The 10591-nt window shown below is 66.2% G+C and overlaps 2 protein-coding genes across 2 annotated transcripts; one reads left to right on the forward strand and one right to left on the reverse strand.

Moving 5' to 3' along the window:
* Window positions 1–502: 502 nt before the first annotated feature.
* Window positions 503–6187, forward strand: MAT2A (methionine adenosyltransferase 2A). Its single transcript, XM_084273995.1, has 9 exons — window positions 503–636; window positions 2327–2404; window positions 2494–2616; window positions 2700–2812; window positions 2901–3044; window positions 3128–3346; window positions 3480–3662; window positions 3780–3913; window positions 4457–6187. Exons 1-9 carry the CDS (start codon window positions 546–548, stop codon window positions 4557–4559), a joined length of 1188 nt encoding a protein of 395 aa, XP_084130121.1. The 5' UTR covers window positions 503–545; the 3' UTR covers window positions 4560–6187.
* On the reverse strand, window positions 5983–10278 carry GGCX (gamma-glutamyl carboxylase; the record flags this gene model as incomplete). The annotated part of the gene is given in 7 exon segments (XM_084273917.1): window positions 5983–6323; window positions 6416–6611; window positions 7409–7556; window positions 8283–8413; window positions 8534–8703; window positions 10128–10200; window positions 10203–10278. Coding segments are annotated over 7 exon segments (939 nt in total), but the record flags the coding sequence as incomplete, so codon positions are not given.
* Window positions 10279–10591: the final 313 nt, after the last annotated feature.

The following is a 10591-nucleotide window of genomic DNA, read 5'->3' on the forward strand; positions in this document are numbered from 1 at the left end:
AGCACCGCGCAATGGCGGCGCGGCTCGGGCCGCAAGATGGCGGCGGCGGCGGGAGGGTCTGGTCTCCCCGCTCAACGGAGGCGCCTTGCGCATGCGCGTTGCGCTCCCCTAGGAAGTGCCCGCTTCCCGCCGCGTGGGACGCTCCACCGCCCCGCAGCGGGAGGGGACAGTGGCGGGGGGGCTGCCGCTTCCCGTTCGCCCCGCCGCGCTCTAAGGAAGGCCCCATAGCCCGGTCGTTGTCTCAACCCCGCTCGCCGCTCCGGTGGTCGAGACGAACGCGGGACAACCGCGGCTGGGGAAGTCGCGCCGGGCGTTACGTAACCTGCGCCCCCCCCCTCAAGCCCGCAATGGTTCCGCCCTCCCGCCCGCGCGGCGCCTTCGCCACTCGCTATTGGTGGATGGAGGCGCCGGGGCGGGGCTAAGAAGGTATAAATAGAGGCGGCCGGCCGGCGCCGCGCTTAGTTCGCCGAGGCTGTTCCAGCGCCCAGTTGCCTTTCGCTCCGCCCGCGCTCCCGGCTCGCCGCTGCTCCTCCTACTCCGCCGCCATGAACGGGCAACTCAACGGTTTCCACGAGGTGTTCATCGAAGAGGGCTCCTTCCTCTTCACCTCCGAGTCCGTGGGCGAAGGGCACCCAGGTGCGGGCCGCGGCGGGGCGGCGAACGCGCAGGCGCGGCGGGGGGAGGGGGGAGAGGGAAGGGAAGGGAAAGGGGGGGGGGGGTCCCGGCGGACAGGTTTAGGGGAGGGGCAGGGGGTGGTTGGGGGGGGGGGGGGGGCGGGGACGCCGCCGGAGCGCGCGCGCAGTGCGGGGCGGCGCGCGCCGCATTGCGGGCCCCGCCGCGCACGTGCTTATCGCCCGAGGCTGGGGGGGGGGGGGGGAGGGGATGGGGTGAGCGCGGGACGCGACAAGCACCGGGGGATGGGGGGGGTGGGATGGGGATTTGGGGGGGGTGTCGTACCGGGTGACGTAACGGCGGCGGGGGCCGGGGGCTGCCGTGACTCAGCCGTGACTAAGCGGCTCCCGGGGGGGGGGGCAGCCCCGCACCCCCCCCTAAACACACATACACACCCCCCACACCGCCCCCGCAGCCTGACGGGCTGAACCCCGGGGCGCAGTGACCGCCCCCCCCCCCTTCCCCAATTCCTCCGGGGCGGGGTGTGGTGGGCGCCGCCCTCCGAGCACCCCGCCTCCCCCCTCCATCCCCCCCCACCACGGGGCTTCTCGGCGCTCCCATCGCTGGAGCATCCCGTTACCCAGCCTCGCAGGGCCGGGGCCATCCCGCCTATGCCGAGCTGCCGTGCCATGGCGTGCCGGGCTCCCTCCTTCCCCTCCTCCCTCCTTCCCCTCCTCCCCGCCTTTGTGCTCGCCGTGCTGGGCACATGACTGCAGCCGGCTGCCTCTGCCCGCTGCCAGCACCCGCCTTCCCCCCCCCTTAACCCCCCCCGGCTGCCCCAGGAGCCCCGCTGGTCACACCCAGCACCCTGCAGATGCGGTTGGCTTTCCCTGCCCCGCAGCGTAGGCAGCTGTGGCTCAGCCACCAGCACCTATGGCGTAACCAAAGCCTTGCAGCTTGGCTGGGGGGGGTGGGGGGGGTACCTTTGGGGCTCCCCCACCACCTCCCCCATCGCTGGAAGGGCTCCCACACTACGTGCCCTAAGGGAGAAGGAGCTTAGCGACCGTGTGCGGGTGTAAGGTCCGTCCCGGTGCTCTTTCACCCCGAGCAGCTGCCTCCCTGTGCTGCCTCATCCTCTCCCAAATCCGGCCCAAAAGGTCGCTGCCAAGGACGTCTGTGCTACGAGGGAAGTTGCTTATTCACCGCCCAGCCCTTGGGAAGCTCCAGCAGCAGATGGGGGAGCTTCCCTCTCCCAGAATAAAACATCCTGCCTACTGGAGTCCCCAGTCCCCTGGGTTATAGCTGGTGATAATCAACCAGGTGGGCTCGGGACAGCCGCCAGCACCGGGTACCCCGGGGAGCTGGCAGGCATCGTGTAGGGAAAGCCAGGGCTGGACATGGGGGTGACAGTCCCCTTGGGTGACGCTGTAGGTGGCTGAGCCCAAGCTCTGACCCTGACTGTAACTGGAGCTTAACTGGTAGATGCCTGAAATTCCAGGCTAATAACCAGCGTGGGGACAAGGCGAGGGCTGTGTGTGAGGCTGTGGCTTAAGGAGGAGGAGGAGGAGAGGGGGGGTTGTGCTTGGCTGTGGCTCCAGCTCCCAGCTTAGCCTGGGCTCGGGCTGTGCCGAGGGAGAGCGGCTCAGGAAGGAAGGGCTGTGCCGTGACAGCCTCCCCTCTCCGTCCTGTCCCCCCCCACCCACCCACCCCCTAGATAAAATCTGTGACCAGATCAGCGATGCCGTCCTGGACGCCCACCTCAGGCAGGACCCTGATGCCAAGGTGGCTTGTGGTGAGTCTCCTCTCCCTGGGGACACAGGGTGACGCTGGCGCTGGGTGGGGGTGACATCAGCGCTGACGTCCTTATCCTTCCCCCTTCAGAAACAGTGGCAAAGACAGGGATGATCCTGCTGGCAGGGGAGATCACCTCCCGGGCTGCTGTTGACTACCAGAAGGTGGTCAGGGACACCATCAAGCACATTGGTTACGATGACTCCTCCAAAGGTACGTGCTGAGGGGGGTCACCGGCTCGCTGCCAGCGTGGGGTTGGGCTCTCTGGGCTCACTACAGCCTCTGCTCTACCCCAGGCTTTGACTACAAGACCTGCAACGTGCTGGTGGCTTTGGAGCAGCAGTCACCTGACATCGCTCAGGGCGTACACCTGGACCGCAGCGAGGAGGACATCGGTGCCGGCGACCAGGTGAGTCCCTGTGCCGCGCGCGCCGCTGCGGTTCAGCTGGAAGGGATGGTGGTTTCATCATACCCCCCTCTCTCTCTCTCTGTGGCAGGGCTTGATGTTTGGCTACGCCACGGATGAGACTGAGGAGTGCATGCCCCTCACCATCGTCCTGGCACACAAGCTGAACGCCAAACTGGCCGAGCTACGGCGCAACGGCACGCTGCCCTGGCTGCGCCCCGACTCCAAGACTCAGGTGAAGGCTCTGACAGACCCAAAACCTCTCTCCTTGGTGGCCTCAAACCCCTCTGACATCCTTGCTTTCCTCCCCTCTGGCAGGTGACAGTGCAGTACATGCAGGACCGCGGCGCCGTCATCCCCATCCGCGTGCACACCATCGTCATCTCGGTGCAGCACGACGAGGAGGTGTGTCTGGATGAGATGCGGGATGCCCTGAAGGAGAAGGTGATCAAGGCCGTGGTGCCAGCCAAGTACCTGGATGATGACACCATCTACCACCTCCAGCCCAGCGGCCGCTTCGTTATCGGTGGCCCCCAGGTAACAGCACCACCTTTCCCGGTGACGGTACCGCGATGGCGGTCACGGTGATGGTACCGGGGTGGTGATGGTGTGGTGGTGGTGGTGATGGTGTGGTGGTGGTGGTGATGGTGACTGGATCATCCCTTTACAGGGTGATGCGGGTCTGACCGGCCGCAAGATCATCGTGGACACGTACGGGGGTTGGGGGGCCCACGGCGGCGGCGCCTTTTCGGGGAAGGACTACACCAAAGTGGATCGCTCGGCCGCCTACGCCGCGCGCTGGGTGGCCAAATCCCTCATCAAGGCCGGGCTGTGCCGCAGGGTGCTGGTGCAGGTGGGGGTGCTGGTGAATCTCCCCTTTTTTTCCCCCCCTACCCCCCCCCCCACCCCTCCAACTGTGATGTTGTCGGGGTGGAAGGAGTTGCTGGGGTGTAACCTTCTCCCCCCACAGGTGTCATACGCCATCGGGGTGTCCCACCCCCTGTCCATCTCCATCTTCCACTACGGCACCTCCCCGAAGAGCGAGCGGGAGCTGCTGGAGATCGTCAAGAAGAACTTCGACCTCCGCCCCGGGGTGATCGTCAGGTAACGGGCGCAGGGGAGGGGAGAGGGGGCGGCACCGCGCCTCAACTTAGCTGGGCAAGGGGGATGGGGGGGGGAAAAGGGGGAGAAAGAGGGGGCTGGAGGGGGGAAGAAGTGGGGGGGGAGGAGGGAGACACACGCCGGGGGCGGTGGCATCGTATCCCGGCCCCGGGAGCAGCCGCGGTCACCGCCTGGTGCAGCTGGAACCGGCTGGGAGAAGCCGCTTGTGCCGGGGAAGAGACAAGCGCTTCGGGGCGCCGTGGCGGTAAGTACCCACCCCGGGCGCTTGGAGCTCCCCCGGGCTCCGGAGAGGTTGGGAAGGGGGAGAGGAGAAGGAGAATTGGGAACCAGGGATCAGCCAGATTAAACAGGGGAAGCCCCAACTGCCTCCCTCCCCCCACCATCCTGGGGCTGGGGAAGGAGACTGACCGCAGAGCCCCCCAAACCTCCCCCCCACACCCCCCCCACCCCATGCCAGGCAGGGAAAGGAGGAGAGGGGTGAGCGCGCGGCCGGCTCCGGGTACTGAGTGTAGGACTTTGTTCCAGGGATCTGGAGCTGAAGAAGCCCCTCTATCAGAGGACCGCAGCCTATGGCCACTTTGGTAGGGACAATTTCCCTTGGGAAGTGCCCAAAAAGCTCAAATACTGAGCCCAGGGCAGCCTTGTTAGGTTCTTCCCCCCACCCCTGCGAGCGTAGGCTACAGAGAAGCTCGTGGGCTCTGGGGGAAAGAGCCCCTCAGTCCCCCCTCTGGCCCTGTCCCCCCCCCCACCTCCTTCTCTCTCCACCTTGGTTTTCTCTTCTCTCTTTTCTCTCTTCACCATCGTTTCGGTTGCGTGGGGACCACGCGCGGCCTCGTGCCTCTCCCAGAGCCCCCCCACCCCCCCACCACACCCCAGCCCCAACCTCTGCCGATCCCTCCGGCTCTTTAAACCCAAATCTCATGATGTCTGAGCTCAGAGACGGCACAAAGAACCCCCCATCCCCCCTAAAAAACACTTCCCCCTCCTAAAAAACACTTCCCCCTCCTAAAAAACACTTCCCCCCCCCCATGACTCTTCACTGTTCCTGCTGGGGGGTGTTGGGGAGATGCTGATGCTATTTCAGCTCCCCCCCCCGTTCCACCAGGACCTCACTGGTGCTGGTTCTGATTTTAACCCTGATGTTAAAACCTCTCTCAGAGGATGCACATTTTTTTTTGGGGAGTGGGGGGCTAGGAAATGAAGAAGGGGGGCCTAAAAATGGTGTTAAAACCACCCCCTTCTCCCCCCACCCCCTCCTCCCCCAGCCCCCCCCCCCCCACCATGGGTTTGGTACCGGAGGAAAAAGGCTGATGGTTTGTTGGGTTGTTTTTTGTTTTCTTTATAAGAAAAGCTGACCCCAGGCCAGAACTGCACAACCCCCCCTCTCCCCCCCTGCCCTCACCCCCTTCCCATGCTGGGGGGGGCACGGGGAGGGGGGTGGGGGGCTCACCCCAGCTTGATAGTTTGGGGGTGGGGGGGGGAGAAGGGAAGAAAAAGGGGGGTGGTTGGGAGGGGGGTGGGTGGGATTTTTGGCCCTTCATACTTGAACCGTTACTTTTTTAGGGTGTATTTATTGTGTGCTGAGGCGTGGGGCGTGAGTACAGAGAAGCCCCCGGGCTCAGACGGCAGCTCTTGGTTTTCCTGAAAGCCCCCTCCCCATTTACCACCACCCCTAACCCCCCCCACACCCCCACCCAACCTTTCCCCTCTCCCCCCATCCCTCCTCCCCACTCAACACCCCCTAAAGAGGTGCCTCTTCCCTAAAAAGAGAGGGGGGGCTCAGAATTGGGGGTGAAAAAGGGATAAAATCAGGTTGTTTTGATGGGGATTGGAGGAAAAATTTGGGGAGGGGGGTGGGGGAGTGGGTGGGAGGTGCAGGCAGAGCCTGGGGGCTGCCCGGCCCTGGGACCGCGGCGCATTTGGCCGGTGTGGTACAGAGAAGCCGGCTTGTTTACCTGCCCGGCCCAAGGGGGGTCGGTGTTTTCCCCCCCCAGAAGTGCCTTGATTTGGGATGGGGAGGGGGGGGTATGATAGGGGGAGGGGGGGGGGGCTTTCTCTTTTTTTTTTTGTTGTTTTGGGATTTTTTTTTTCTCCTTTTAATAATTTTTCTGGAGGTTTTATGATGCCCTTTGTTTCGACTCCACCGATCCCAACCAGAAATAAAACTGCTGGGTTTGACCATATCCCAACTTGCTCCTGTGCCAGGGGAAAGTGGGGGAGGGGGATAAAAAGGGGGAAGGGGCTTCCTCAAAGCTCAGAGTCCCCCTCCTGCTCAGCCCTGGGCTCCTCTTCCTCCCCACGCCAGTTGGCAAAGGCCACCTCCTGCGCCAGCTGCTGCAGCGGCGGCCGCCCCAGCGCCAGGTTGCGGAGGGAGATGAAGGTCATCAAGGCGCTGCCAAGGGATGAGGGGGGGTCTGCTGAGCTTTTTTGGGGGGGTGTGAAGGGGGATAGTGGGGGGTTTTATGGGGAGGGGGAGGCACTGACCTGCGTCGGAAGAGGTAGAACTTCTTGAGGAGGAAGCGGTGCAGGCGCTGGGCCAGGCTGGCCTCGCGCCGCCGCTGCTGCTGCTCCAGCCGCCGCTGCCGCCGCAGGAACGTCGTCACCAGGGGGTCGGTCGGGGTCCCCGCTGGGATGGGCTCCCCCAGGATGGGGCGCAGCTCGGGGGGCAGCGGTTCTGTCTCTGTGGGGATGGGGGGGATGAGCTGGGGGGGGGGTCTGAGGGTGTTCACCCCCCCTCCCCTCCCAGCGCTCACCGGGTTCTGTCTCTGTGGGGATGGGGGTGATGGGGTGGGTTTTGGGGGGGGCTCTGTGTGTGTTACCCCCCATCCACGACTCTCTGACCAGTGCCATCTCTGCAGGGATGGGGGTGATGGGCAGGGGGGGTGAACTGGGGTGGGTTTTGGGGGGCTCTGTGTATGTTCACCCCCATTGCCAACCCTGGTGCTCACTGGGTTCTGCCTCTGTGGGGATGGGGGTGATTGGGTGAACTGGGGTGGGTTTTGGGGGGGGTGGTCCTGTGTGGTACCCAGCCCTGGTGCTCATCAGGTTCTGTCTTTGTGGGGATGGGGGTGATGGGGTGGGCTGGGGTGGGTTTTGGGGGTCTCAGGGTGTTGCCAGCCCCGCCGCTCACCAGGTTCTATCTCTGTGGGGATGGCGGTGATGGGGGGTGGGCTGGGGTGGGTTTTGGGGGGACTCTGTCCTGGTGCTCACTGGTTCCATCTCTGCAGGGATGGGGGTGATGGGGGGTGGGCTGGGGTGGGATTTGGGGGCTCAGGGTGTTCCCAGCCCCGCTGACACCGGGTTCCATCTCTGTGGGGATGGGGTGATGGGGGGTGAGCTGGGGTGGGATTTGGGGGGCTCGGGGTGTGTTCACCCCCATTCCCAGCCCCGCTGCTCACCGGGTTCTGTCTCTGGGGATGGGGGTGATGGGGGGTGGGCTGGGGTGGGATTTGGGGGCTCGCCAGCCCCGCCGCTCACCGGTGCCGTTGCGCACGCGGTCGCGCAGCTCCTGCAGCCGCGTCAGGTTGCGCTCCAGCGCCAGCGCCGTGGTGTTGACGTACAGGTACATGTAGCAGGAGGGCTCAGCAGAGACCGTGTGCACCTTGTGGTACTGCCCGGGGGGCAGCTGGGGGCACGGGAGGGGAGGGGGGAGGCTCAGACCACCCCCTCACCCTGCACCCCACCTGTGTGCCCCAAAACCCCCACACACACCCCACCTGTGTGCCCCAAACCCCCCAACACACCCCACCTGCCTGACCCACACCCCCTACAAACACACCCCACCTGTGTGCCCCAAACCCCCACATACCCCCTTTGCATGCCCCTAACCCCCCCACGCCCCCCCTGCATGCCCCTAACCCCCCCACACCCCCCCTGCATGCCCCAAATCCCCCCCACCCCAAACTCCCCCACATCCCCCTGCATACCCCACCTGCCCCAAACCCCCCACACCTCCCACCCCCCTGCCTGCCCCAAATCCCCCACCCCAAACCCCCCAGACCCCACCCCCCCACACACACCCCAAACCCCCCCACAACCCCCCACACCCCACCTGCCTGCCCCAAACCCGACAACCCCCACCCCACCTGCCTGCCCCAAACCCCCCACCCTGTACCCCACCTGCATGCCCTAAACTCCACAGACCCCACCCCCCCACACACACCCCAACCCCCCCCACCCCGTACCCCACCTGCCTGCCCCAAATCCCCCACACCCCACCTGCATGCCCCAACCCCCCCACACCCCACAACCCCACCCCACCTACCTGCTCCAAACCCCCAACACCCCCCCACCCCACCTGCCTGCCCCAACCCCCCCCCCCACCCCCCCAAACCCCCACCCCGTACCCCACCTGCATGCCCTCTCCCTCTCCCAGCGAGCGGTTGCTCTGCTGCTCCACCAGCTCCACCAGCACCCGGCCCCGCAGCACCCGCAGGCTGGTGTTGCCCAGGTCCTCGCTCACGAAGTTCTCCAGGTGCAGCCCTGGGGAGGGGGTGTGTGGGGGGGGGGAAACACCATCAGCACCCCCAAACACAAACAGGGGCTGCCCTACCCCCCTCCCCAACCCCATATCAGGGAGAGGGGGGGTGGGTCTCGCCGTACCGGGGAAGTCGGCGATGAACACGGCGTCCGTGTGTCCGTCCAGCTGGTTCTCCAGCTCCTGCAGCCGCTGGCGCCAGGGCGACAGCTCCAGCAGCAGCGGCAGCAGCCAGGGGGTGGGGGACCAGGGGGACCAGGGTGCCCGCACCAGATCCACCCGCGGGTCCACCAGCCTGGGGGGGGGGGGGGAAAAGGAGCCTCAGCATCCCCCCCCCAGCATGGGGTTGGGGTATGGGGGGGCTTGGGGGGGAACCCTGTGACACCCCCCTACCCCTTCCCATCCCCACAGCCTGGGGGGGAGTATAGGGGGGCTTGGGGGGGAACCCTGTGACACCCCCCACCCCCTTCCCATCCCTACAGCCTGGGGTTGGGGGGGGGGATTGGGGGGTACCCTGTGACACACCCCTCCCACCCCTTCCCATCCCCACAGCCTGGGGTTGGGGGGGGGGGGGGGATTTGGGGGGGGACCCTGTGACACCCCTTCCCATCCCCACAGCCTGGGGTTGGGGTGGGGGCTTGGGGGGAACCCTGTGACACCCCCCACAGCCTGGGGGTGGGGGGGAGGCTTGGGGGGGGAACCCTGTGACACCCCTCCCACCTGTTCCCATCCCCACAGCCTGGGGTTGGGGTGGGGGGGGATTTGGGGGGGGAACCCTGTGCCACCCTTCCCATCCCCACAGCCTGGGGTTGGGGTGGGGAATGGGATTTGGGGGGGGACCCTGTGACACCCCTTCCCATCCCCACAGCCTGGGGTTGGGGGAGAGGCTTGGGGGTACCCTGTGACACCCCCCCCACAGCCTGGGGTTGGGGGGCTTAGGAGTACCCTGTGACACCCCCCCTCCCATTCCCATCCCCACAGCCTGGGGTTGGGGGTTGGGGTGGTGAGGGGGGAGGATTTGGGGTGGGACCCCTGTGTCACCCTTCCCACCCCCACAGCCTGGGGTTGGGGTGGGTGGGGGATTTGGGGGGGGGAACCCTGTGACACCCCTTCCCATCCCCACAGCCTGGGGTTGGGGGTTGGGGTGGTGAGGGGGGAGGATTTGGGGTGGGACCCCCGTGCCACCCTTCCCATCCCCACATCCTGGGGTTGGGGTGGGGAATGGGATTTGGGGGGGAACCCTGTGACACCCCTGCACCCGTTCCCATCCCCACAGCCTGGGGTTGGTGGGGGGGGATGTGGGGTGGGTCCCCCGTGCCACCCTTCCCACCCCCACAGCCTGGGGTTGGGGTTGGGGGGGGGATTTGGGGGGGAACCCTGTGCCACCCTTCCCATCCCCACAGCCTGGGGTTGGGGTAGCAGGGGGATTTGGGGGGGAACCCTGTGACAGCCCCCCCCACCCCTTCCCATCCCCACAGCCTGGGGTTGGGGTGTGATGGGGGATTTGGGGGGGGGGTACCCTGTGACACCCCCCCACCCCCTTCCCCTCCCCACAGCCTGGGGTTAGGGTGGGGAATGGGATTTGGGGGGGACCCCTGTGCCACCCTTCCCACCCCACAGCCTGGGGTTGGGGGTTGGGCGTTGGGGTGGGGGGAGGATTTGGGGGAGGATTTGGGGGGGGAATTTGGGGGGGGATTTGGGGGGGGACCCCCGTGGCACCTCTGCTGGAAGCGGTCGTTGATGGAGACCCAGATGTCGAAGTAGATGCGGGGCTGGGAGACGTTGTAGCGGGCAGGAGGCGGCTCAGGCAGGCCGAGTACTGCTTGAGCATGTCCGCGTGGTCCTTCCAGCGCCGGCTCTGCGTGAACACCTACCCACCCACACACCCCAGAGGTGATGGGGACACCCCACACACACCCACACAGCCCCCCAAACACCCCCAGAACCCCCCCAAACACCCCCACACCCCCCCAAAACCCCCACACCCCCCACATGCCCCCAAACACCCCCACACCCCCCCAAAACCCCCACACCCCCAAACACCCCCCCCAAACACCCCCACACCCTCCCCCAAAACCCACACACCCCCCCAAAACCCCCACACCCCCCCAAACACCCCCCCAAAACCCCCACACCCTCCCAAAGACCTCCACTCCCCCCAAACCCCCCCCTCCCCCAAAACC

This window comes from Gallinula chloropus, assembly GCF_964237585.1.
Source record: "Gallinula chloropus genome assembly, chromosome: 21".
Lineage (NCBI taxonomy): Eukaryota > Metazoa > Chordata > Aves > Gruiformes > Rallidae > Gallinula > Gallinula chloropus.

What these genes read in the sequence shown, in the direction of transcription:
- MAT2A (XM_084273995.1), top strand. Translation starts at nt 546, where the DNA reads ATGAACGGGCAACTCAACGGTTTCCACGAGGTGTTCATCGAAGAGGGC. An exon ending in ACATCGGTGCCGGCGACCAG is followed by an intron (nt 2,813 to 2,900) that starts GTGAGTCCCTGT and finishes TCTCTGTGGCAG; the next exon opens with GGCTTGATGTTTGGCTACGC. An exon ending in TCGTTATCGGTGGCCCCCAG is followed by an intron (nt 3,347 to 3,479) that starts GTAACAGCACCA and finishes ATCCCTTTACAG; the next exon opens with GGTGATGCGGGTCTGACCGG.